The sequence below is a fragment of the Rhynchophorus ferrugineus genome, unplaced genomic scaffold (genome assembly GCF_030347505.1).
Source record: "Rhynchophorus ferrugineus isolate W39M unplaced genomic scaffold, kcgeb_rfMv2 rfM4, whole genome shotgun sequence".
NCBI lineage: Eukaryota > Metazoa > Arthropoda > Insecta > Coleoptera > Curculionidae > Rhynchophorus > Rhynchophorus ferrugineus.
Genome location: NW_027472583.1, coordinates 49,757,499 through 49,783,787, shown reverse-complemented (window position 1 = coordinate 49,783,787; position 26,289 = coordinate 49,757,499). Strand labels below are relative to the sequence as shown.

The window sequence follows — 26,289 nt, the reverse complement described above, 5'->3', positions numbered from 1 at the left end:
GCTACTATTTACTTGATCAACCCATTTTTGGAAAGGAGCGAGATCATTCTTTGGGAAACGATGTCTAATTTCCGTAGTAGAATTTTACCCCGGTACACTACATCTTTTAATACACTGACGTATTGTCATCAATTTTTATATTATTACCCCATAATAATTAATGTAAAACAGAAAATATGCACAACGTAAAACGAAAATTTCGTGATCTAAACAAAAACCATAACCTACAAACAACAAACATAAAAATGGACGGCCATAGAAAATGCTGATTTCACACAATTTGATCGACCAATCACATTTCATGTTAGTGGCGGCACCTGGAATTTAAACTGCCAATCACAATTTGCGATCGCAACGCTACAGTTGATTGAACTAAACAAAACATTTCCCCAAGGTCGCCTATACCGTGAAATTTCTATTTTTTCTATGATGTTAGATAGATTGAACATGAATAGCTTATTATTCACTTGAATGAAACTTTATGAATATGATATGATTCAATGCTGCCAATTCTAAGACAGGGTGATGAGAGTGGAAACAACTAAAGGTGGGTATAACCGTTGGAATTATTGGAATGTGCGGTGCGATGTTTTGACGTCGCAAATTTAGATGCATATGCATGATATATTACTTTATAATTTGATGACGTATGTGACAATGACAAAACTTCTTTGGATAGACATAAAAATAGTCTAGGATAGACTATAAATACATCAGCTACAGCGTCACTTGCTCTAGAAATATTTCTCGTAGTAAAATTGTAAGGTGTGTTAAAATTCAACATATTTGATAAAATATCATGTTATTGTTATTTATTCCTTTATCAAATAAATGATACTAAAATAAGCATTTAATCCTTTATTTGCGAAGGATAGGTTCTTAAAGTGAACAATGGATATATTGCTGGATTACCTACTCCACCTTGTGTAATGCGCTACGTATTAATTCCAAGCCTAAATTATTTTATCAATATAATTTGGTAAATGGGTTTTCATTCATAATTATTAACAAATATGGTGTACAGAAATAAAAAATACGATAAGTACTAGATAATTACTATAATAATAAAACTACAATATTTTGTAAATTATTATAATTGCACTATTAATATTTAACCATTATTAATAACCATTCTATCACCTTTCTAAATTATATATACGTTAAGTAACCTTGTTTCGTTCTGGTCAACCTGGTTCGGCATCTATCAAAATGTGCTTCCTGAATAACGGAATCTTATAGTAAATAAATATGAAACGGTCCAAGAAACATAATGTAAGGCAACATTGCCATGGAATGACCTTCGCCTAAATTGATTTAAAAAAAAATAGAAGGTCGTTGTATAAAAAAAGTAAATCATAAAAGTTCATAAATGTGCTGACTCACATTAAAAGATCAATCTTTTCGTGCGTATTCGTTTCTATGTATGAGCCATGTAAATAAGTAATCCACGTTTTTAACATTTACATATAAAATCATTGTTCATCATGTTATCAAAATATTATTTTGTAGACAAAATGTTATTATACATTATGCGATATTTATGAGTAAGTTTAGTTTGTTTTGCGTAAAAATGGTACACCCAAGTATTATTATTTTACGTTTGCTTTACTATTTTAACCAGTTCATTATATGAACCTATTTACATCCATGCAATATTATTTAAGAGATGGTTTACGTTTCTTGTTTAATTTAAGAAAAGCCATCGATGTTTAGCCACAATCTGAACGAGTTTTTGTCCTATATTGAAATATAGATATAACACATTGGCTGAAAAGTAAACGCATTTTGTTTTGTTGTTCAAAATTGACTTTATTCATCAACGTAATTTCCATCAAGAGCCATACAATCATTCTAGTGCTGCTCTAACTAAGTGGTATTAAAATCCACTTCTGTAGAATCTGTTTCTTTTGCCTATATATAGTTTCTTTTAGTGAAATTTCTTACCGATGATGCCATTTTTTAAGTCTACGACCAGACAGTAGTCGCTGCGAGCCAAACCTGACGAATACGATGGATGTAGGAACAACTTGAAGTTCAATTCATGTAGTTTTGTCATTGTTTTGATCGACTTGTGATACGGTGAGTTGTCTTGATGAAACAATGATCAATTCAAACGATCCAATAACACTATATAATATTTACTGTATATGGTATTCGCAGATCCCAAAATACCGATATCATAACCTTTCCTGTTGTGCTTTCAGCCGCTTTGGATGAGCTTCACCAGTTGCTGTCCACTCAGATGACGATTGTTTTGATTCCGGAGTAAAGTGATGGATTCATGTTTTATTCATTGTAACATATCGACCCAAAAAGTCCGATTTGTTACGTTTAAACATGGCCAAACACTGCTCAGAATCATCAACGCGTACTCATTTTTGGTCAAAAGTGCGCAAACGCGGCACCGATTTTGAACAGAGCAAATGCTCATGCAATATAATATCAATTCGCAAATTCACTTTTCGATCATTCAAAATTATTTTGTGGATTTTTTTATTTGGTGGATGTTTTCTGGGGTTAACACCTTATTGGGACACCCACCGCGTCCTGCATCATCGGTGTCTCTACGACCACGTTTGAAGTTAGAAACTACCGTTTTATTGTTGTTTCTGATGAAGCGGATTAGTTATAACACATTTCAAGCCATGGCTTCGCTTGAACAGTATTTTTCCCATCAAGAAATAGTGTAAAATTAAAACACCAAATTGTTTTTGATCCATTGTTTTGAAAATAACAAAAATGGTGTTACTCTTAGCACAATAACTCACAAACTTATGAATAGAATATCATTAAATTTTAACAGCTCTCTTTTGAAGGTTGATACTAACTGAAAAAGCGGCGAATTCAATAAAACTAGCATCATCTGTGTGTAGGCCATGTATTATTACAAAACACCACAGTTTCTTTAGGTGAACGTGCACTAAACAAGACCAAGTTGTGTCTCCTTTTATCAACTAGGGTTTATCTCGACCAGATCTACAGCTTAGCATGGGCTTCGAACCATGATACTCTGCATTAAACCTACCGACTTGCGAGTGGAACTTTGAAACCGTCCTGGAAGAGATCCGTTTGCCTTACTCAGTCTGGATACTGCGACAATTTTCCATGTCGAATTTTGCTTTTTGCTTTTTGGTTAATCACAAATATAAATGTACGACTATACCACAGCAGGATCCCGCGACTAATGCAACAGTAGGAGGACCGTCCTGTGGCCTTGACCACTAAACTAACTAAGCCGGAAAAGACAATTTTACATTTTATTTCAAGTAACCAAAAAGCTTACAATTCTGTCCGCCAGCATAGTTTCCTCTTACTAACAACTTAATTAGATTTTAAAAATTTCCTTCGTTTATTTTCAGTATATGAATATTTATTATATTAATTGTTAAAACAATAATAACTATTTTATATAAATATTTTATATGGAGCTTTGATTCAGCACCATTTGATAATTATTCTTTTTAAATACCTTGAATGAATTAAAATGTATAATTAAGCATTTCCCATAAACAATCACTGATAAATAACGTTAGTTGTGCTAAAAATACCAGAGAACATCATGTTGTGAAGGTCAACTATTACTCAATAAACAAAACCAACACAAACTAGTAATGTCATTGTCTTCTTATATCGATTTTTCATCCAACTCAACACAGTCACGGCAAATCTACATAAATATAAAACATAATACTATATTATTAACGTACACCAATAATAAGATAAGAATATCAACTTGTCTCTGTACAAAAAGTTCACATTGTTGTAAAATTTTCCTTTGTTGTGAACTTGTTTCTAATTGTGTAAATCGTTTGTTACAGCGAACAGTAAAAGTTATATTATTAATGTCAAATGATAAATTAGTTATCTGTAATGGTGTTTAAGTAGTGTGTAAAGGACTGTCGACATTTAATTACCAACTAGCTATACAGCTATAGTTTCAATATATGCAATAAATATATTCAGCGCTCGATAGAATAATCAATTTTTTGTGGATGGATTAGTTTCTTTCAAAGTTATATTATGAATGTTGGTAGAACCTTTAAAATTGTTTATTTTGGCATTCTAAATAGATAAGTCAAACTTTCTAAGAAGTTCTAGCAAAAGGAGGCTATTTATCAGTGATTATTTAGGTGCTTGTATGCTTGTTCAATTGACGTCTGTAGACATCTACAATACCAATTTCATTTGGTTTTAGTAACTTGTAATGTCATTCCGCCATGTACACAGCAGTACTATATTTTTTGCGCTTAAGATTATTTTTAGTCACTAGTCGCAATACGTTACCGGAAAGTCCGAAAGGTCCGAAATAGTATTTTCATTCAATTCGTGTGGTAGCCATTTTCCGTCCTTTTGGATCTTCCCCATCGCATCGTAAATGCTGGGAAACAGTCAATTCATCATGAAAGTATGAGCTATGTATGACGGTATTCGTCTTCGAATTGTTTTGGTCTTCCAGATCGTCCTTTCTCATTGACATCAAAATAACCACTTTCAAATCGTTGAAACTAAAACCGAAAGTTAGAATATGATGAAGCCCTCAGAACCACTCGTTTGAAAGAACTTCGAAGTTTTTTTAGTTACTATTTTCGAGACGGTTAACATGATTCTAGAGTTATACTGAACAAGAACTTTTTACTTGAACTTTGGTATAAGCCTATTTTTAAAAAATTAAAAAATATAATAAATACCATTTTAAAAAAATGTTAAAAAAATTATAAAAATATTCTCGTTTTTTTCAAATAGCCGTAATTTGTGGATAAAAAAATGTGTCAGCCAGTAACTTTTTGGGCATTTTATTTTTTCATTTGTTTCTCATTTATGTATATCTGAAACATTAATAAGTATCTGGTTAAAAAGTGGATAGTACAATTAAGGTTTGCTTTATTTGCTAATGTGTTCCGCAGGGCAGTGTTCTTGGCCCATTGTTATATATATATATATATATATATATATATATATATATATATATATATATATATATATACATATTGTATACAGCTCACCTACCGACCTCAACAAACACTACTGTTGCAACATATGCTAACGATACAGCGGTTTTATCATCACGGATCCAATATCAGCCACAAAAAACCTCCATCTTCATCTTATCAAAGTCGAATTGTGGTTGAAAACGTGGGGTATCAAAGCAAATGAGACAAAATCTACTCATGTGACATTCACCCCTTGTAGAAAAACATGTCCCTCGGTAAAATTGCATAATCATGAACTTCCGCAAGCATACAAAATTAAATATCCAGGAATGCATTTCGATCGACGTTTGACATGGAAAAAACATATAGTGACATAACGCAAACAGCTTGGGGTTAAACTAAACCTGGGCTGATTTAAATTCAAATTATCATTAGATAACAAGGTTTTGCTGTATAAGTCAATTTAGACCCATTTGGCCCTATGATATTGAACTGTGGGGTACTACAAACAAACATAGATATTCTCCAGAGGTTCTTGAATAAAGTGTTGCGAGTCATCGTCGATGTCCCATTTTACGTCTGCAATAAACTGATTCAGCGCGATATCCCTATAGAACCCATAACGACTGTGATTCGGAGTATTAGTGTGGAGTACTCTGAAAGACTATTAGTGCATCTCAATGCACTCACCAAACAGTTAAATGTGGGCGATGACAGAGAAGTGTATAGGCTCAAAGGCAAATTGCCATACGAACTGATTAATAGACACATGGAGTAAGAGTTAATGATCTCTAGAATAAGCTAGAATAGTTTTTAGAATATGTTAGGATACACTTTAAAATAAGTTAGAATAGTAGCTCTAGATACTAATATTCTATATATGATATGATATTCTAATAAGATTTAGATCAGAAGTTGTACAGTAAATCACTTACTGAAGTGATCTTCTACATGTCAGGATAGTAATATTATATAACTGAAATCATATAATAATACTTATTGCCCACGGGCAGATTGTTGACGTTCTAGGATATTAATAAAAAAAATTGCTAAGAAAAATATTTAAAATGCATGCCTTTAGACTATAACACCCTTAATACCTTACGTTTCCATTAATATTTATTCCTGATCAAAATTCATGCAAGCATATAATATTAAATATCTGAGCATGTTACTATATATGAACCAAATAACACAGAGAAATCAAAACACCCACAAGATTAAAGCCTCTAATACAGATTTATTTTCTATAAATCGAATAATCAACATCTTACAAGGATCATTTTCATAAACTTCACACTTCTCAAAACCAGTCCAAAATATTAGGAACAGTTATATGGGAAGACTATCCCCCACTGTATGCTCCAGAGGTTGGTCCGTTCGAATAAACTTTGTGGTAGATTAATTTTACTACTACCCCTGAAGCGAAACAAAATATTTGATAAGCGATACACGGCATCTGCTATCAATTTTGATCTGGTATAACCAATTTTGAAATGTTAATGTTAATGTGTCTTTAGGCTCGTTTCATATCATGTTGGACAAACTATCGCGTGAACAGTAATTCTATACTGAAACTAATTGTAGAGATCGATAACCATTTTTGCAGTTGAACTGACATCCATTTTTTCCCAGTTTAAAAGGAAAATGCGTCGATACAAACAAACCAAGGTGGGAAGCAAGAGAACCTTGATTAAAACCACGTCTCGTTACAGTGATTCTGGTTCAATCAACGAGTGTGCATCGTCGAATTGAAGCTGTTGGTAAAATTGTAGATACAATTCGCGATGAAGTTTTTCACCTTGAACAATGGTCAGAAGATGCCAATTGTTGGATACGGAACATGGAATGTAAGTAAAAGTATTAAAATATTTAGTAAGTGGTTGATTTCATTATATTTCCAAGGTGTTATTTAAAAAGTAAAGTCAATTGATTGCTATATGTTTCTCAATGTTTGTATGTACGAAAAAAATATATAGCAAATTTAGAAGGATATTGTAGTCTAAAGATATACTGTTTGAATGATATAGAGAATATATTTTTATTAGTAACTTATTAAACGTATGAAAACAAAATTAATATTTTCAAAATTTTAATATCATTTTAAATAAATCGTTATAAGTTTTTTCATTTAATGTTAAATTTAATAAATCAATCACCTGTAAATGTCCTTGCGAATAGTCATAAAATGCTGGTAATAGTAAATATTACTTTCAGTTTTGACTTGTTCATTAGAATTAAACAGTGTATTTACTAAAATATTGAGAAAAATATAATACTCACATGAAGCAATACCTATTTAATATGATGGATACAGTAAAATTTTCGATCCAACGCTTTTTATTTTTTGAGGAATGTTTCGCGATGAAATGATCGATGACGATGAAAGATTCTTTGTCACACTCTATTTTCCAGAAGTTCTAAAACTATCACAATCAATCCATTATTCAATGCATGCAATAACTCAATCAATAAATAGGCCATTTTAACGCTTGCTAATTAAATAATTCATAGGCCACAAAAGAGCTGAAAGAGCTAATAAATATGGAACAAAATCAAGGAATTCAAAACTATTTAAACGCCAACTGATGCAACGGAATATTCTCTGTGGAAATTAACAAAAAAAGATTAAAAAATCTCAACAACATAATCCACCCATTAAAATTGACAATACCTGGGCTAGGAACGATAAAGATCAAGCGGAAGTTTTCTCTAAACACTTAAAAACCGTATTTAATCCGTACCCATCTAAAATACCCGCAACAGAAGAAAATAACATAATTGACTTTCTTAACACTCCGTTTCAAATGGATCTGCCTCATAAGAAATTTACTGTTAAGGAAGTAAAAGAAACGATACTTAAAGAAATCAATGATAAAAAAGCTTGCGGTTTTGACCTAATTACTGGAAGAATCTTGAAAGAGCTCTCAGGAAAGTGCATCAAATTAATAACTTTCATATTTAATGTCATGCTAAGACTTAATTATTTTCCTAGCACTTGGAAAGTGGCTCAAATCATTATGATTCTTAAACATGGGAAAAAATCAGAAGTTACTATTACTGTTACCTATCATCTAGAGATTAAAATTAATCGCACTGGAGAGAAATATTATTCCAGACCATCAATTTGGCTTCCGTAATAAACACGGAACGACAGAACAAACAAAAATTATTATTAACAAAAATTTAAACGATAAAAAATATTGCTCCGCTACATTTCTCGATATTTCTCAGACCTTCGACAAGGTGTGGCATACTGGACTGCACGTTAAATTGAAAAACTGTTGCCCCTTACGCACTTTCAATTGCTGAAATCGTACCTCTCAGACAGACATTTTATTGTCAAACAGGGTGATGAATACACTGACCTACAGCCCATATATTCGGGTGTTCCACAGGACAGTGTTCTTGGCCCATTGTTATATCTTATGTACACAGCTGACCTATCGACCTCACGAAACACTACTGTTGCAACATATGCTGACGATACAGCAGTTTTATCATCACACCACAAAAAACCTCCAACTTCATCTTAAAAAAGTCGAATTGTGGTTGAAAACGTGGCGTATTAAAGCAAATGAGACAAAATCTAACCATATGACATTCACCCTTTGCAGAAGAACATGTCGCTTAGTAAAACTGAATAATCATGAACTTCCGCAAGCTGACAGCGTTAAATATCTGAGAATGTATTTCGATCGACGTATGACTTGGAAAAAACTTATAGTGACAAAACGCAAACAGCTTGGGCTTAAACTAAACCAAATGTAATGGCTAATAGGGCGTAAACCTAAATTATCATTAGATAACAAGATTTTGCTGTATAAGTCAATACTTATACCCATCTGGACCTATGCTATTGAACTGTGGGGTACTACTAGCAAATCTAACATAGATATCCTCCAGAGGTTCCAGAATAAAGTGTTGCGAGTTATTGTCGATGCCCCATATTACGTGTCCAACAAACTGATTCAACGCGATATCTCCATAGAACCCATAACGAGTGTGACTCGAAATGCTAGTGCGAAGTACTCTGAAAGACTATTAGTGCATCCTAATGCACTCGCCAAACAGTTAAATTTGCGCGATGACAGTGAAGTGCGTAGGCTCAAACGTAAACTACCATATGAACTGGTTAATAGACACATAGAGTGAAATTTAATAATTTCTAGAATAAGTTGGAATAGTATCTAGAATACGATTTTGATTATAAATTGTACAGCAGATCACTTACTGAAGTGATCTTCTACATGTTAGGATGGTTATAACATAAATCAAACAACAACTATTTACTTATTGCCCACGGGCAGATTGTTGACGTTCCAAGAGATTAATAAAAAAAATAATTCATAGTTATAACGTTACACTATTTAAATTAATATTATCAACATTTTTTTCCAAAGATATTGAATTAATTTTTATTAACACCTGTATATATATATATATATATATATATATATATATATATATATTTTAAATATCTCGTTGTTAAAAAGTCGACAAACACTCGTTAGTATAGGGTTTGTCCAGGCTGGAGCTACATTTTAACGTGGGCTCCGAACCACGATCCTCAGCATTAAGCTTACCAATTGGCGAGTGACCAAATTAGAAATCATCTCAGAAGACATCCGGTCTTACCCAGCCTGTTTACTGGCGTGACTGGTGTTATTTTCCTTGTCGGATTTTGCATTCTTTCCTAAGAACAATCATAAATATAAATGTATGACCATGCCCCACTAGGAGTCGAACCTGCGACTATCGCAACAGTAAGAGGACCGTCCTGTCGCCTTTAGCGCTGGGCCAATCAAGCCGGCATCTATATTTGATTTTAATTTTGATCTATATTTGATCATTAAAGAAAACCATTGTGTATCTAAGAAACCATTTACGGATATACACGCAGTTTCAATTTCAGTTACAGCAAGGTAGCGAATCCCGATATCGTAAACACTCAACAATGGAAACATCGCGTAAATCTAAATTTGTACATTTAAGCAGATTAAAATTCGATTATTTTAATTCAACTTCGAAAATAATTATCAGCGTTGAAATATTTCTTTCGTTTATTATAAATATATGTATATGTATTAATCATTTCTTTTAACAAAACATTTATTATTTAAATTGCTTATAATGTAATCATTTCGATAACGGGAACTATATTCATTTATTATTTAGGATTAATTTACATTAACAAGCGTCTGCTGTATTTCTTTTAACTTTTAAATCAATTTCGATTATTTAATTATAGTTATTTTATTTTTAAAAATAATTTCACAAAAACTGTAACTAAAAAAAACGATATATGAGCCTGGGAAAAGCCCGTAAAGTAATATTTTCACAAAATTCCACTCGTTTTATTATTATATTATTCCCATTATTGTTATTATTATTATTTTGTCATTTGACAGAACAGAACAGAGATACTATACCATCAATAAAGATATTTTGTAGCTCCTGGTTGAAAACTAAATCAATCATTTTTCACATGGAGCTATGTTTGAATTATAAGATTGAAGAATAAAAACTTTCCAACCAAGCCGTTGTAATTTTTGACATGTCATCAATGTCAGGCATTGACAACACTTTTTTTTATTATTCAATTCGGACTATTTCCTTCAATTGCTTCAAAAGCAGATTATTGGAGATGATTCTCTTCCAGTCTGATCGCAGATACATCAGCATCACCTTTATTGACATTTCCGCCAATATTTGTAATGGATAATTAATCCTTGCCCATGATAACCGTATTTCAATAGCGCAATAATTCGTTTACCATGCGTTTTGTACTTAATTCATCAGGAAACCATATTTCTCAAGAATTGCATTCGTTTTCTCAGTAATAGAATGACTAAAGCGTGACTCTTTCAAGTCAAAATTACCAAAGTCAAAACAAAACTGCATATTTCATATGCAGTTTCTTCATCATATGTAAATTATCAAATAAATTTTCTTCACCATATATAACACAAATATATTTAGTATATTAATATTTAAATTTTTCATAACTTGTGCAACATCTGCCCCATTGTGGTATCAGATTATCAATTAAAAAAAAATATTAATTACCATTCTCTATTTTCAAACACAAATGACTTTCCATCGTCTACATTAAGTAATCTTTTTAGCTGACTTCAAAAAAGGAGGAGGTTCTTTTTAATGTTCGCCTATTTTTTCGTCAATTATGGACCGATTTCAAAAATGTATTTTTAATGGGAAGGTGGTCCCATTGGAATCCAGTCAGGATCTGTTGGCGAGGAATCGAGGGAAACCCTCAAATTTCAAAGGCACGTGCAAAGCACTTAAATCTCTTAGGACAATCAATGGACTACCCATTGTATTGCTTAATTTAATGAGTAAATAGAAACACCAAAAAGGGCAAAATAAAATATTTATAATAAAAATATTGAACCGTCTTCAAAAAATAAATAAGGAAATCACTAAAAAGTAAAAAATAAGCAAACTTAGATTTTTAACATAACAATAAAAACGTTTTAAAATAAAATATGTACATTATAATCGTTGTAATAACTAAATAAAAAATAAATAAATAAACCTTATTTAACATCTCTACTGCACGTATTTTATATTCTACTGTATACACATAATTTAGCTTAATATCTACTTTAACCTATTTATCCATTTAGAATGTTATTTTAACTTCTACCAACTGATCAGTTTGAAGTCGGTGCCGAGCCCAAACAATACAAAAATAATAATATAATTTTGTGACATAGATAAAAATAAATTACGTACAAAAATCTAATTTGTTGCTCGTACCGATTCCTATGTTATTTTTAAATGATAATTTTTAAGTAATTATTAATAAGAATAAAAACAAATAGTATCCTTTATGGTAACAATTTTCAGTAACTTAATTAAGTAACGCACATATATATAGATAAATTATTATTATACAGCTAAAATTTGTTGATAATAGAAATTTACGGCCACAACATACCTATAATACTACTTATAATCATCTTTCTGCGCAACTGAATGCAAACTAATATAATAAAAATTTACTTTTATTTCACCAACCTAACATCTTAATGAATCATTCCTGACAAAAATGAGTTCCTTAAAAATGTATCCTATGAAGAATAAAAAATTGTCATTATGGCAACGCCGCTTAACGCAATATAACATAATTATTAACATTCATCCGACTCCAGACCGGTTAAACCGTTATCTGATGCAGTTGTTGGAATCTCAAGAAAACAGTGCCAATCGTTTCCCAGTTACTACTTTACTGTCGCAAAGATAAACACGTTGATACATTAACATAAAAATAACAATGGCTAATGTTCCAATGTTAGATTTAACAACCAGGGGTAGTGTGTTAAAGATGCCTATATTAGGCTATGGCACTTGGCAGGTAAGATTATTTTAAAGTTAACACAAGAACAAACACATAGTTTAATGTTAAAAATAGAGTAAACAGTTTTAAGTCATACGTACCTCTATTAATAAAGAACCCAAACAAAACATACTCTAATAAATTGTAATTAAATCAATTTAGTCTAAATTTAACAACGTTGTATTATATAAACAATGCAATTATTTTATAACCAACTTCAATCCTATATAAAATTATAATTAAGTTTATTTTTATCAGTTTTATTTATCTTCTTTCATTTCTTCATCAAATTAATATTATAATAAAAAAAACTCTTGTGGTGTGGTATAAATATATTCATGTTAACCTTGGCAGTAATTCCATTCGCTTTAAAGGTAATCTTAAAATATAATTCCTGAATATATATATTTATATGTATATATATATATATATATATATATATATATATATATATATATATATATATATATATTTTATTACTGTTTTTGAAAAGTCCATGCATTTTATGGATGTACTGGTGCACTCCACAGAGTTTTAAAACGTTTTTACACAGGCCCAGTTTTTACATATATCATAGTCGGTACAACCTCCGGGTAGGCCCACTGTTCGAGCAATTTTAGTTTGCAGTAGTAGGAGCAATTTTAAATAATTAAAAAGTATTACATTACTTTTTAATTATTTAAACAATCTCACTTGGTATTTTATAGTTTAATTTATTTGATAACCGTCGATACCCTTAGGTCTCCTTTTTGAAATCTACCACCAGACGTTAACAATATTGTAAAGAACTTTGTTTTGATAAGTTTGGATCATGTTGATATTGGATTCCTTTGAGCAACCCGATAGTTGCGTATGATAGGTCCATAGTGGCTTCAAAATTTGTTTTTATATTAACGTGTTGTTATAGCACTAAATGCTGCGTCCACCACGATTTGTTATGCCTCAAAATTTGCTGTGTTCGCATATGGAGCTATTCTAGGACCAATTATCACTAGCATGTGATCAATTTATTTGTTCGTTAAATTCACATGTGTTGACTGTTATTGGCAGCTGTTTGTAATCTATTATAAACAGTTGTCTAAATATTACTCGTTCATGTTTAGGGATATCACTGCTATAAATTCAATACGATATCGATCCAAGATCACTATTTTGTAATACACCTACATAGATGGGTTCCAAATCTGAATATTCGTCGCCGTATCTTTTTCTGAAGTGATAATTAGAACGTAGGATTTGAGGCTGGGGGTGTCGGCCGTCAAAAATATCAATACTTTTTCGGCATCCCTAGAACTGACTACTCTTGCCATACTTTATCAAAGATTTGAGCCAGATCTAGATCTGAACCTAAGCAAATTTCTTTTATTTTCCAAAAGTTTTTCAATTGTCGAATTTTAATTTCTAAATTCTAATTGGTAAGCCGGAATTAGTTGTTTTTCTTCCATAATTGGTTTGAAACATTTTTTTATTTATTTATTACATCTTACATTCGATATGTTTAGTACAATCTTAATTTATAAATTAACTAGCGACCCGCCCCGGCTTCGCACGGGTGCAATGCTGATACTAAATTAAATACACTACAGAAAAAATATGAACGTTGTATATAAAAACATAGCGGCCCGCTCCGACTTTGCACGGGCATAAAATATATATGCCTATGTCACTCAGTGAAAACATGATTAAAATCGATCCAGTATTTTTGGTTCATTCATTACTGCCCTTGGCCTGCACGCATTAAATTTGGAGTAAAACAATTCCTCTTCCCCTATACTTACTATGAAGATTTCCTGCTATCTTTGGAATATCTAAATTCATACAATTTTTATTACATTACACATTTTTAAACGCAAATTTTAAATTTGTAATATCTTCGAAAATATTTGTTTAATTTACATGCTGTAAGGAACCATATTGATCTATATTAATTGCACACTGTATTTAAGGTACTTAATTCGATAAGGATTAATGCCGTATTGCTTAAAATAGCTTCGTAAATAAGCCATTTTCTCACGTAAAAAGTAAACAATAAAAATGGTTAATGTGGGTTATCCCTAAAAGATAAACATATACCATCGCGGACTTTTTTGTAGACCTTTTTATGGTGTACAATACTGTAGTACATTAATTTGATCTAACTCGTAGGGTTAGGCAGCGTTTTTGCTAATTGCTAAATAAGCCTAAAAAAATAGGTTAATTTATGACATCACGTTAGAAACCTCTAAAATTAGCAATGTTGCCTTGTTATATTATGCATGTATTATACATATAAACCTTCCTCTTGAATCACTCTATCTACTGAAAAAAACCGCATCAAAATCCGTTGCGTAGTTTTAAAGATTTAAGCGCACATAGGGATATAGGGACAGAAAAGGCGACTTTGTTTTATACTATGTAGTGATTTATTACTACTATTCTGTTGTACTTGCATTAATATACAAGCAAGGCGTGTACGGGATTAATACATCAATATTTATTTCCCAAATTAGAATAAAACAAATATACTTAAGCAAGCTAAAGTTAAAAATACACTTATACACTAAACTAGTTCGTGTGGTTTGGTTCGCTTCAATCCTCTGATTTCCTGCGTGTTATCCAGCAGCTATATTGCTTCCAGGTTGCTGTGATTTAGCAACCTTATTTCATGTTTTAGGGCGAAATCTTGGATCACTTCGTGTATCCATTGAATTCTGAGGTCATGGTGCAGCTATTCGTTGATTACGTAGCGATAAGCATTGGTAATTAAGCGTAGAACTTTGTTTTGGGTGCGTTGGGTTACTTGTTGGTTTGATAATTTAGTGCAACCCCATATAGGCTCTATGATTGACTGATAAACTAATCTCTTTGATTTTAGGGATTTTAGGTCAAGTTGGGAGATTAACCAGTATAGTTGCTTGACTTTGTGCCTAATCTGCTCTGCTTTTTGTCTGACATGATGTTTCCAGTTTAACCTACCATCGAGATATATTCCAAGGTATAATTATATAAGGATATAATTAAATTTTTGTCAATTCGCCGCAATGCCAAATTAACATGGCATATTTGGAGCTATTAAGTTGAATTTTTTAGTCTCTAGTCTATTTGTAGATCTTGTTGACCACTACTTGTACTTTTTCTATAGCCTTAGACAGAGATATATATTTTGCCATTATAACTGTGGTGTCGGCAAATGTTTCAAGTACTGTTTCTTTTGTTGTTGGGAAATCAGCAACATAGAGCAGATATAAAAATGGTCCAAAGACGCTACCTTGTGGAACTCCAGCCGAAATAGGTTGAAGTGTTGAGAATGCAAGGGGCAAAAGACTATACATTTTCTTTCGAGAAGATATGATTCCAGCAATCGACAGTAATTCCACGGTAGCAATTTGCTCATTTTGTAGATTAATCGCAAATGCCATACCTACTCAAAAGCTCGTGAGACATCCAGGAATATTGCAGGGCAGTAATTATTTTCTTCGAATGCCTTTTCAACGACCACTGTTAGGTACTCTGTGCACTTGGTCGATTGTCGAATGGTGATTCCGAAATCCAAACTAACGGCAGTTTCTCAAATAATTTTGATATCGCAGGTAGCAGCAAGAAACGTTTTAATAAAAACTTCACTACGTGAATGAATGAAACTACATGTCCATATGAGCTTAAGGATTTCTTTATACGGCAGTACTGTATTGTATGTTGACAGTACAGAATTTCTTCCAAATAGCCAATACATTCTTCTAAATGTAATATCCAGTTCTTCTTTACCTTCCAGCGCAGTTTCGCGTTCAGTACCATTCCTAAATATTTGTATATTAGCATATATATCTTGAGCATAGTACTTGGATATTATTTATACTAATAGAATTGACAGTTTGACGGAAATGTCAAACTTATGATAGCTTCCTCTTTATTCTTTTTCAAGTCCGCCGTTCTTTTTCTACCTTTCTTGCCTTCGTTCTCTCAACCATATTTGTTAATAATAAACTAAACTAAAACTGAATCTATAAATTTTACAAAAGTAATTTAAACATATCAGCTTCAGTTCATGAATAAAATTATCTTTACGATCTACTCCTAACATAAATCCTTAGAGGTTTATCAATGATATTAATAACATTATATCCCCTACACGATCAATATATTGCAGAAAATGTATATATATATATATATATATATATATATATATATATATATATATATATATATATATATATATATATATATATTGAATTGGTAGTATAGACCTAATGTTGTAGATACTGGAATGCAAAGTTAACCTTGGTAATATTCATTACAAACATTTAAAATAATTGCTGTTAGAATGTTTTTACTACTCAATGCATGTAAACACATAAATATTGATGCAAGAGATTCCTCACTTAATTATTCAAGTTTGGAATTTAAATTAGTTCAGTCCATTAGCAAACATATTTTTTAACTTTTTTCAAATTAATTAAATCTTACATTAGATATGCTTAGTACAATCTTTAATGCGAAATTTACAAAATAATGTATTACTTCTGTTCTCTTGTACATACATAAGCATTAATATAAAAAAAACAAAAACGAGATAAATACATTAGTATGTATCTCCCAAATTAAAATAGTTGTAATATTTATATACTACACGAGTTCGTGTGGTTTGGTTCGCTTCAATCTTCTGATTCCCTCTGTGTCGTCCAATACCTGTGTTGCTTCTAAATGATTGATTTAGTAACCATATTTCATGTTTTAAGGATATTTTCGTAAATCAATTTAGGCCATCGTGCAGTTTTTTTGTTTGTTGTTATATAACTGTTATTTTTTTATTATTATATTATTACATTGTTACTAGCTGTTTTCGTCTAACCTACAATTTGTCTTTATAATAACTTAAATCTAGGTATATAACTAGGAGGACCTATCGGCCCTATCTCAATCTCTGGTGAAATAATGTTTATACCAAACCAGTGTGAACTTCTGGCATTCAAATGTAGACTCTGGGGTCGGAAATGCAAAAGCAATAGAAGTATTATACAAATAGTTCAAAAGAAAGTACTTCTCCTAATCTCAATTTTGAACTTACATTATTACACAATTAGGTTATCTTCAATTATATTTGTAATTCATCAAGTATAATAAATAATTTTTTTATTTTTTAATTAATACATTGTTACTAGTCGTTTCCGTCTAACCTACAATTTGTCTTTATAATAACTTAAATCTAGGTATATAACTAGGAGGACCTATCGGCCCTATCTCAGTCTCTGGTGAAATAATGTTTATACATGTCACTGCTGTATTTTTTATTATATGCACCTCACTACACAACACTACATAAGATCAGATGGTTTGATTCTTTTGAGACTGTGTGCTGTTATGGTGGTATCCAAAAGCTGCAATACTTCAATATTCTCATGAGAATGGAGTCTTTCTTCATGCCCCCTTGCAATTCTCTTGATTTCTTGACTAACTCTGGGTATCTGAAGGTCTCGATGTAGGTAATCAGTCCTATAGTATTTGGGTGCGCCCACAATGCCTCTCAGGACTTTGCTTTGAAAAATGTTTATTTTATTTATGTACTCTTTGCAGAACATTCCCATAATTGAACTCCGTATGTCCATATAGGTTTCAGTATTTGCTTCTATAATAGCAATTTATTATGTACTGACAATTGTGATTTTCTTCCAATTAGCCAGTATATTTTCCTATATTTCAATTCCAGTTCTTTTATTTTCTTCTTTATATGTTCCTTCCAGCAAAGTTTTGCATCAAGATTCATTCCAAGTTATTTCGTATTGTTGCTATATGATAGTATTATTTAATGTTATTGGTGCTTGTACAGTCTGTTTATAGATGAACTGCACATATACAGATTTACTTTCATTAATTCTTATTTTCCAGGATTCTGTCCAATTATTTATATTGTCACATACCTGTTGTAATTTTCGGGAGGCTTCTTCACTATTGTCTCCAACAGCTATAATCGCAGTATCATCAGCAAATGTAGCCATCGTAATATTCTCCATTTGTGGTATATCACAAGTGTAGAGTGGATAAATCATTGGTCTCAGTACACTTCCTTGTGGTACACCTGCTTTAGCTTTTTTTATTGTAGAGTAAGCTTCTTCTTGTTTGACTCTAAACATTCTGGTTGTAATGTATGACTTTAATAGTTCGGTGTGTTGTTTTGGTAGCATTTTCTGTAGTTTATGAACAAGGCCTTCATGCCAAACCTTATCGAAGGCTTGAGATGCATCTAAGTATATAGCTGCGCATACTTTTTTACTTTCGTAGGCTTTTTCAATAACATCTGTTATTCTGTGGACCTGGTCAATTGTTGAATTCTTGTTAATAAACCCAAACTGGTATGTTGGTATTAAGTTTTTTCTCTCTAATGCAATTGTTAAATAACTTTTAGCAGCGTTGGATTACTAGTTGGGTTGATGTTCTCGTGCAACCCTATAGATCAAAATTGGGTTTAACATTGACTGATAAACCAAACTCTTTAATTTTTATTCTCTCAAGTTGGAAGCATCTTCTGGTTAGCACAGTTGTTTTTGGTTCTGATCTGCTCTGCTGTTTGTTTAACGTGATGTTTCCTTATTCTGCTTGGGTAATCGAGCATCCGTCAAGATATTATTAATATTTTGTACTCTTTCTTGCTCCTGAAACTAGAATTACTGTTAAGATGCTGAAAACCTTTTGATTCGTAAGATTGTCTGAAGAGTTATATATTACATTCAATATAAAAAAAAAAGTTTCATGTAACATTTTTTTCAAATTTACTTCATTCCTTTAATTTCCAAGCTAAACCACTTATTTTCAAATTAAGTTTATTTCTGAAACGATCGTTAAAGCATCATAAAATATAAAATGTATTAATGATTAAGTCTCACGACACGCCAACCTTGACTCAATTAACTTTTGTAATCGACTTTATTAATTTTTAAAAACTTCATATAAACCTTTTAATTATAACAAGTTTGGGCAGGCGCTTTGCAGGATTCAAGTGAACATCAACTGCCACAATATGCTTGAAAATCATTCTAATCGAGTTACAATAAGAGTCAATAAATATGCTATTAGATATTGCTTTATCACTAATATTAGAGTTGGATATTTAATTGAAATAAAACAAATATTTTGTAGTATGGATAGTCCCATATTTAACAAAACTATACTATATAATATGTTGTTATGCAACTCTCCATACTGTAAAATATCTCTCTTAATGATCAAAATTAGTTTCAGTGATTTAAAAAATATTTTAGAACTGAACATATATCTTTACAAATGTTTAATGGACCTTGTTAACCAAACAAGAAAAGATAGGATATATAGTTTTTAATGTTTCTATTTTTCATAACAAAAAATTACACTATTAACAAAATATATGCTTTAAATTAGATTCGCTTAACATAATCTGCAAGAACCAGATTAGTTAATACCAGAGTTAAAAGCATAATTTCAATAAAAACAAAAATTTCCATGACACCAAATTCTCCCTATTAAAACTGCCAAAAAATTAACCACTGCCATAATCTAAAACGTGTGCTATCATATATTCTCATAATAAAACATGTAAGCATAAAACATAAATAAACATGCTTTGAAAGATTAATTCAATAATATGAATGTCCTAAAAACAAAAACTCCTATACCTACCTATCTTTAAACCTATACTTATCTTTCTTCAAGGCATGGTCACACTAGTTTCACCGTTTGCTTTGCTTACTTACCCTTTGTCTCTAGTCCTTGAGACCAATGTAGGAAAACAACCAATATCCTTATATAATATGATTTTTTTAACTTATCTATAAATTATCATATCAGCATCTCTACATTGAACACGGACCACCTAATAACATCGACCTAAAAGATATTTGTTACATATAATCCTATTGTTCTAGGGGCTAGCTGGAGAGTTGGAAACAGCCTTGAATGTAGCTCTGGAAGTGGGGTACAGGCATATAGATACCGCCCATGCCTACGAAAATGAAAAAGTTATCGGCGATGTCTTGAAGCAGTGGATAAATTCTGGGAAACTGAAAAGTATATTTTATTAATTTTCTATAATTTGTTTTTTGATATATGATTACTGTTACTGGAGACTATTATAGTGTTAATTATTGGTTAAAACAATTAATAGTCTCTCACAATTTTCAAATATATCACAATATATTAGGCTTTGATAAGAGAAATATTGAAAAAAATTGGTTCAATATATATTGATCAATATATTTTCCATATTTTTTTTTCTGAATCAAATGGCGCTATATCTGGTTAATACGCTGGGTGTGGCAGAATGTATCCTTCATAATAGTGGCAACGTGTGGCCGACCATGCGTGGTTGAATTTACGTCTGTTACTCGCTATTGCTGACGATGGCCAACAAAATCATACAATTTTATTCCACCTATACTTTTACTTGTCGAAAATTAAATTCAAGTAGGTCTGTGCCTGTAAACCACAAATGGCTCATGCCTATAAGTCCGTCATTCAAATTCATCCGGATCTATACAACAAAATCATTAAAGCAAAATAGCATTTCAACGCTCTTATATTCCATACATACGCCTGTCAAATAAAAATAATAATTTCGCTAACAGTATGGGAGATATATAAAATCATAATGTTCCAGTTCCAATGACCTAGATAAATTTTAATAAGGGAAGGCTTCGTCTATCTTAATCCCTCAAGATGCTGTTACTATTCAAAGCAATTTAACTTTAATATATGTCATAAAACTAAAACGATTATTTTAGGAGAAGACATTTTCATTGTAACAAAACTTCCACCTGGTGGAATGTATCCTGAAGGAGTTAAAAAATATCTTCGACGATCTCTAGACTTGCTACAGTTGGACTACGTCGACTTGTACCTGGTACATACACCGTTCGCTTTCAACGACGTAGAAGGAGATCTCCACCCCCACAAACCTGATGGTAAAATGGACATTGTTATGGAGACTGATCATCCAGCTATCTGGAAGGTATGCATTTAGTTAAATCAATACTAGATGCATTACAAAATCCCCTTTTGATGTATTCTAGGCAATGGAGGAACAGTTTGAAGCAGGCCTAGCCAAGTCAATAGGCATCTCCAATTTTAACATATCGCAAATTCAACGCATTCTAGATAACGCCAAGATTAAGCCGTGCTCTCTTCAAATCGAGCTACATGCGTATCATCAACAAAACGAATTGGTAGATTTTTGCAAGAAAAACAGCATCGTAGTAATAGCTTATTCTCCTTTGGGAAATCCTGGATTGTCAGTGTTAATGCATAAATTTGGAAAGGAGTAAGTTAACAGCTGAAAAACATATGTGTAATATATTTTCAAGTCACCATGTTGATAGCTCAGTTCAATCACACCATCAGTCATAATCTAGTTCAAATTTATTGTAATAAATAATGTTTTATTCTTATGTTAGTTATCAGATCATAAAAGTGATTATCTAACTCAAGCCTTCACTGTGCCTCAGTTTGATATTAATTATTAAACAGGTATATCTAAAAAAAAGTATATCTCTTGAATAAGTATATCTGATTTATACATATACAGTTATTTGAAGTCTTTTACAATAATCCATTCAAATTTCATGAACTTTTTGAGTTTTTTAAACACAAATATACGTAGAGAATTTATATATAAAGATTAGTTATGATTAATATATTATGATAAAATTGTAAAAGCAAAAATATAAAAGCTTTTGAGTTTTTTTTATTACATCATCATTTTAAAGAATAACTTAAGTACCAACCTAAGTAACTATATTATTTAAAGGTAGTCAGATATAATTATAAAAATCTGGTGCTTTAAAAAGCTTACTACTGGATTTTCAGTTTTTAATATTAAACTTTCTTTTGTTAATAAAATCATTTGATTAAATTAATTTATAAAAACATAATCATTCTTTTAGAATTGAACTACCGAATATTCTTAAAAATGAAACCGTCGTTGCTTTGTCAAAGAAGTACAATAAAACACCAGCTCAAATTCTATTAAGGCACACGGTGCAACGAGGTATTTGCGTTATCCCCAAATCGATAAATCCACAGAGGGTGAAAGAAAACATCGATATTTTCGATTTCCAATTGGATAATGGCGATATGGCTGCAATGAATGCCCTAAATCAAGACGCCCGTTTCCTGGACTTCAGTATTTTTGAAGGGTGAGTGTTGACTTTTATTATGCGATCTCTACATGTTTTTATTATTTTTGTTCATGTTTGACTGCTTCATTACAGGATCAAGGATCATCCTGAATATCCCTTCCTCGAATTACGTTGACTTCAGAACATCAGGCTATAGTACAAGCTTGATGCTGATTTGTTGTTGTTTAATTTAATTCAATAAAAATCTTGCCAATACAGATACACCTAGTATAATTTATTTTTTAATTAATTAGTTTTAATTATAATAAGTAATGACGATACCTTACCTTACAGTATCTTAGACTTACAAACTTACAAACTAGTCTTGATATATCTGAAAGAAATATAATCACAAAAAAGTTTTATATATTTAGCCAGTTCGCAACATAAGCAATTTCACTGATATTTAGATAATTGTATTGCTTTCAATCGTACAGAAACTGCCTGTTGAGTAACTCCTAGTGATTCTGCAAGCTCCTCTTGTGTTTTGTTCGGATCTTCATAAAGTAGTGCTTCCAATTCCTTGTCTTTGAATTTTTTTGGAGGTCCTGAGCGAGGTTTGTCTTCAACGTTAAAATCACCATTCTTAAAACGTCGATACCATTCACTACATGATTTCGCAGATGGAGCAAGGTCGCCATAAACTTCTACGAGCAATCGATGTGCTTCAGCTGCACTTTTTTTCGAATTAAAACAGAAAACTAAAACCTCCCTGAAATGCCGCTTTGTTAACACAAAATTTGACATAGTCAACAAAAAGAAATAAATGTAAGGCTTTTGAACATAGATATTATGATCGAGATTTATTAAACACAATTAATTCGACAGGGTTTCAATAACTGAATTGAATTTTATTTAATTGGCCTATTTTGTGTAAAACTTGCAATTAATTGTTCCTTGCAATTAAAGCAGAAAAGAAAAATTCCTTCAAAACGGTATAAATATTATAGATGCTTGTTTAACCTCTCAAAAACAACAGAAATCAGCTGTTTATAACCAGAACAATTCTTTGAAAACTAACCAACTATAAATTATGTTCCTAATAAGTAAGAGACTACTTTAGCTTATTGAATAAATATTTAATTTTTAATTTATTTGTGTACACTTACTTGTAGATATTTCTAATTTTAACAGCAAAATAAGTTTAATTATAAAGTAATAAACAATTAAAATGTTAGTCCACAAGTAGATTTTACCAGGTTCGCAACAAAGTTTGGAGAATAAAACATTTATGTAACATGTATATTTTGCGGTTTGGAGCCAATGCAATCACTTCTTTTTAAACATACCCCAATAGTACTGGTTTATACACGATCACAGAATCTCAAAATATAGAGAATACTCGACTGTTATGTGTACACTATAAGGCTATAAAAATGTAATATTGGGTTGACTATGTTCAAGATTTACCATATTTTATGTATATAAAATATGTATCTTCTATATACATTGTTCTAGCAGGACTCCATCAGTTTACTATCTTATTTACAATTTATTCACAAAAAGCTACTAATTACCCACATAGAGTAATTTCTCTATGATTACCCATTCCTTGTTCTATACCAAGGCACAAGTAGATGTATCAGAACAGAAATACAAAGATTATCAATATCAGGATAACAACGTTGCATTGTTATACTGTTATCAATATTTTGTAGTCAAAAATCTACACTAGAGGTAATCTCAATAACAGCGGAACATTAATGTAAATTATATCTACATATTTACAAAACTCATTCGCATTCGCCAAATAACTTCTAAAATCATTCAATATTTTATTATTTTGTATTAATTTAACAATGTATTTCCACATAACAGATAAAATAAAGTTAATTTTTACTATGTATGTTTAGTTTAATAAGAAAATACCATAATGATATTAGACACAGGACACAAAACAAATGTAACGAGCTTCTTTATCCCATTATAAACAGAATTAAAAATATTTACTGTTTTAAAATAGCAACTCCCTATAGTAGACTATACATACAAACAATGCTGTTCAATTAATTAACTAATTGGATTGGGAAAGAAGATAGAAACGCTTCTCGAATGAGATACTAACTCTAACTGTAGGGAAGGTGAAAAACCAACAGCCAAAATAAGCTAAACTAAGTCTTCATATCATAGATTTTATATATTTCAAAATACAGACTTATCCTTCTGTAATTTCTTTTATCTTAAGTCTAGAATGACCCATTGAAAGTGCAATATACAACTTGTGTGAAGCCCTCTTATATACTGGGTACTACTCCTTTGTGGTGAGATTTTATTCTATTATATTAACGTCAAAAGTCGATAATTGTAATTTATTAATATAGTATTACAGTTATATTCTAGATCTTCATTAGATGTTGGGTAGTAGTAAGGCTCTTATTAGACGACAGTAAAAAGTATTGATTGTCCAGAACTGAACATGCGCATTGATCTAACCCAGTCTGACAGATTTCACAGCTGCGCGCCTTTTCCTATGTGGTCATTGTCATTTTTTGTCATCATTGTTTTTTTTTACGGCAGTTGTGCTTGGTAAGTCGTTTCTCTATATTTTGTGAATCTATTATTTTGGATTGGATTTTATAAAGATTGTAAGCTGTTTGGTTGCGTTATAGAAATCTAGTGCAACACAAATTACTTTTACTTTATCTAAAATGGAGAAAATTGCTGCTGGTTTTGTATTATTTCGTCGAGCAAGTAACCATTTAGAGTATCTTCTACTACAAACAGCTTATGGGAAAAATCACTGGAGTCCACCAAAAGGTACAAAAAAAAATTATGTTAAAAGACCTGATCATTTTTATCGTAGGTTATGTAGAGCAAGGGGAATCTGAATTAGATACAGCCTATCGCGAAACTCTGGAAGAATCTGGAATCAATAAATCTGATATAAAAGTGTATGAGGATACAAAGAGAACACTAAATTATATGGTAGAAGGTAAACCAAAAATTGTACATTACTGGTTGGCAGAAGTCAATGATGAAACAGATGTAATTATGTCCGATGAACATCAAGATTTTTATTGGCTGCAGATACAAGATGCATGTGATCTTGCTGAGTTTAAAAACATGCAGGATTTGTTACTGGAATATGACAACTTTATTAAAAAAAGTCTGTAGGTCTCCACACACATAGTTTCCTTACTAATTAGATTATCATAATAATAATATCTAGAATAGAATTAGAATTTATAAGTTTATTTATTTTATAATATACAAATTATAATTGCTGTCAATATCAACTACAAATTTCTAACAATTTTTTTTGTATAAAGGTAAATTTAATGTATATAACAATTACATTAAATTTATTCTATTATTATTATTTACTTTGTTGTAATTGTAACTTGACAGGATTGTATAGTATAAACAGTACTAATATATAGAGTAAATATTATTTATTTCAATGGTTATAGTACAAGATATATTAATTCAATGATATTTACAGTTATGGATGAATTTTAAGTTGTTTAAGTAATTATGTTATTTTTTATACGTTATATTATTAATATACTTCTCTGATGTTAACTTAGGAAATTTTTATTAACCTACATTACAAAACGGATATCTACTTTATGCCCTACATGTCCAGAACAATATAGAGATTATGTATGTATACTTTGTTTATATTTTCCTTGTGTATGCCGATATCTCTGTGTGTGTTAGTTAAGTTGCCTAATTGTTGAATAATGTTTTACCAAAACTAAGGATTTATTTAACATATCCAAATAAATACTTATTTATAATCTGATTTTAAACCTCGTAAATTAAGATAAGTCAAATTTAAAATATATATACAAAATATTTCATACAGAATCAACAATATGGCTAATCTGATTTTTTTGGATATTCAAAAATCATAACAAATAATTTAATAAAATTTAAT

General features: G+C 31.0%; 2 protein-coding genes across 6 annotated transcripts; both read left to right on the top strand.

Moving 5' to 3' along the window:
• The first annotated feature begins 6,620 nt into the window (after positions 1-6,620).
• On the top strand, positions 6,621-22,629 carry LOC143196480 (aldo-keto reductase family 1 member A1). Of its 2 annotated transcripts, none has more exons than XM_076404180.1 (6): positions 6,621-6,781; positions 20,163-20,304; positions 21,018-21,244; positions 21,306-21,553; positions 22,176-22,427; positions 22,503-22,629. In XM_076404180.1, exons 1-6 carry the CDS (start codon positions 6,719-6,721, stop codon positions 22,543-22,545), a joined length of 975 nt encoding a protein of 324 aa, XP_076260295.1. In that variant the 5' UTR covers positions 6,621-6,718; the 3' UTR covers positions 22,546-22,629. The 2 variants fall into 2 exon arrangements, with proteins under 2 accessions (XP_076260295.1, XP_076260294.1); XM_076404179.1 differs by lacking the exon at positions 6,621-6,781 and adding an exon at positions 12,110-12,309.
• A 2,168-nt stretch (positions 22,630-24,797) lies between these two features.
• Apf (purine phosphoribosyltransferase family protein Apf) lies at positions 24,798-26,019 on the top strand. Of its 4 annotated transcripts, none has more exons than XM_076404187.1 (3): positions 24,798-24,935; positions 25,019-25,166; positions 25,213-26,019. In XM_076404187.1, exons 2-3 carry the CDS (start codon positions 25,058-25,060, stop codon positions 25,521-25,523), a joined length of 420 nt encoding a protein of 139 aa, XP_076260302.1. In that variant the 5' UTR covers positions 24,798-24,935; positions 25,019-25,057; the 3' UTR covers positions 25,524-26,019. The 4 variants fall into 4 exon arrangements, with proteins under 4 accessions (XP_076260302.1, XP_076260303.1, XP_076260304.1 ...); XM_076404188.1 differs by having other exon boundaries at positions 24,865-24,935; positions 24,992-25,166; XM_076404189.1 differs by lacking the exon at positions 24,798-24,935 and having other exon boundaries at positions 24,942-25,166; positions 25,222-26,019.
• The last annotated feature ends 270 nt before the right edge of the window (positions 26,020-26,289 follow it).

Bases quoted from the DNA above. Each gene is read 5' to 3' on its own strand.
- LOC143196480 (XM_076404179.1), top strand. From the start codon at position 12,229: ATGGCTAATGTTCCAATGTTAGATTTAACAACCAGGGGTAGTGTGTTA. The intron at 12,310-20,162 runs GTAAGATTATTT...CTATTGTTCTAG, and splicing joins TAGGCTATGGCACTTGGCAG to GGGCTAGCTGGAGAGTTGGA. The intron at 21,554-22,175 runs GTAAGTTAACAG...TCATTCTTTTAG, and splicing joins ATGCATAAATTTGGAAAGGA to AATTGAACTACCGAATATTC.
- Apf (XM_076404187.1), top strand. From the start codon at position 25,058: ATGGAGAAAATTGCTGCTGGTTTTGTATTATTTCGTCGAGCAAGTAAC. The intron at 25,167-25,212 runs GTACAAAAAAAA...TTTTTATCGTAG, and splicing joins TCACTGGAGTCCACCAAAAG to GTTATGTAGAGCAAGGGGAA.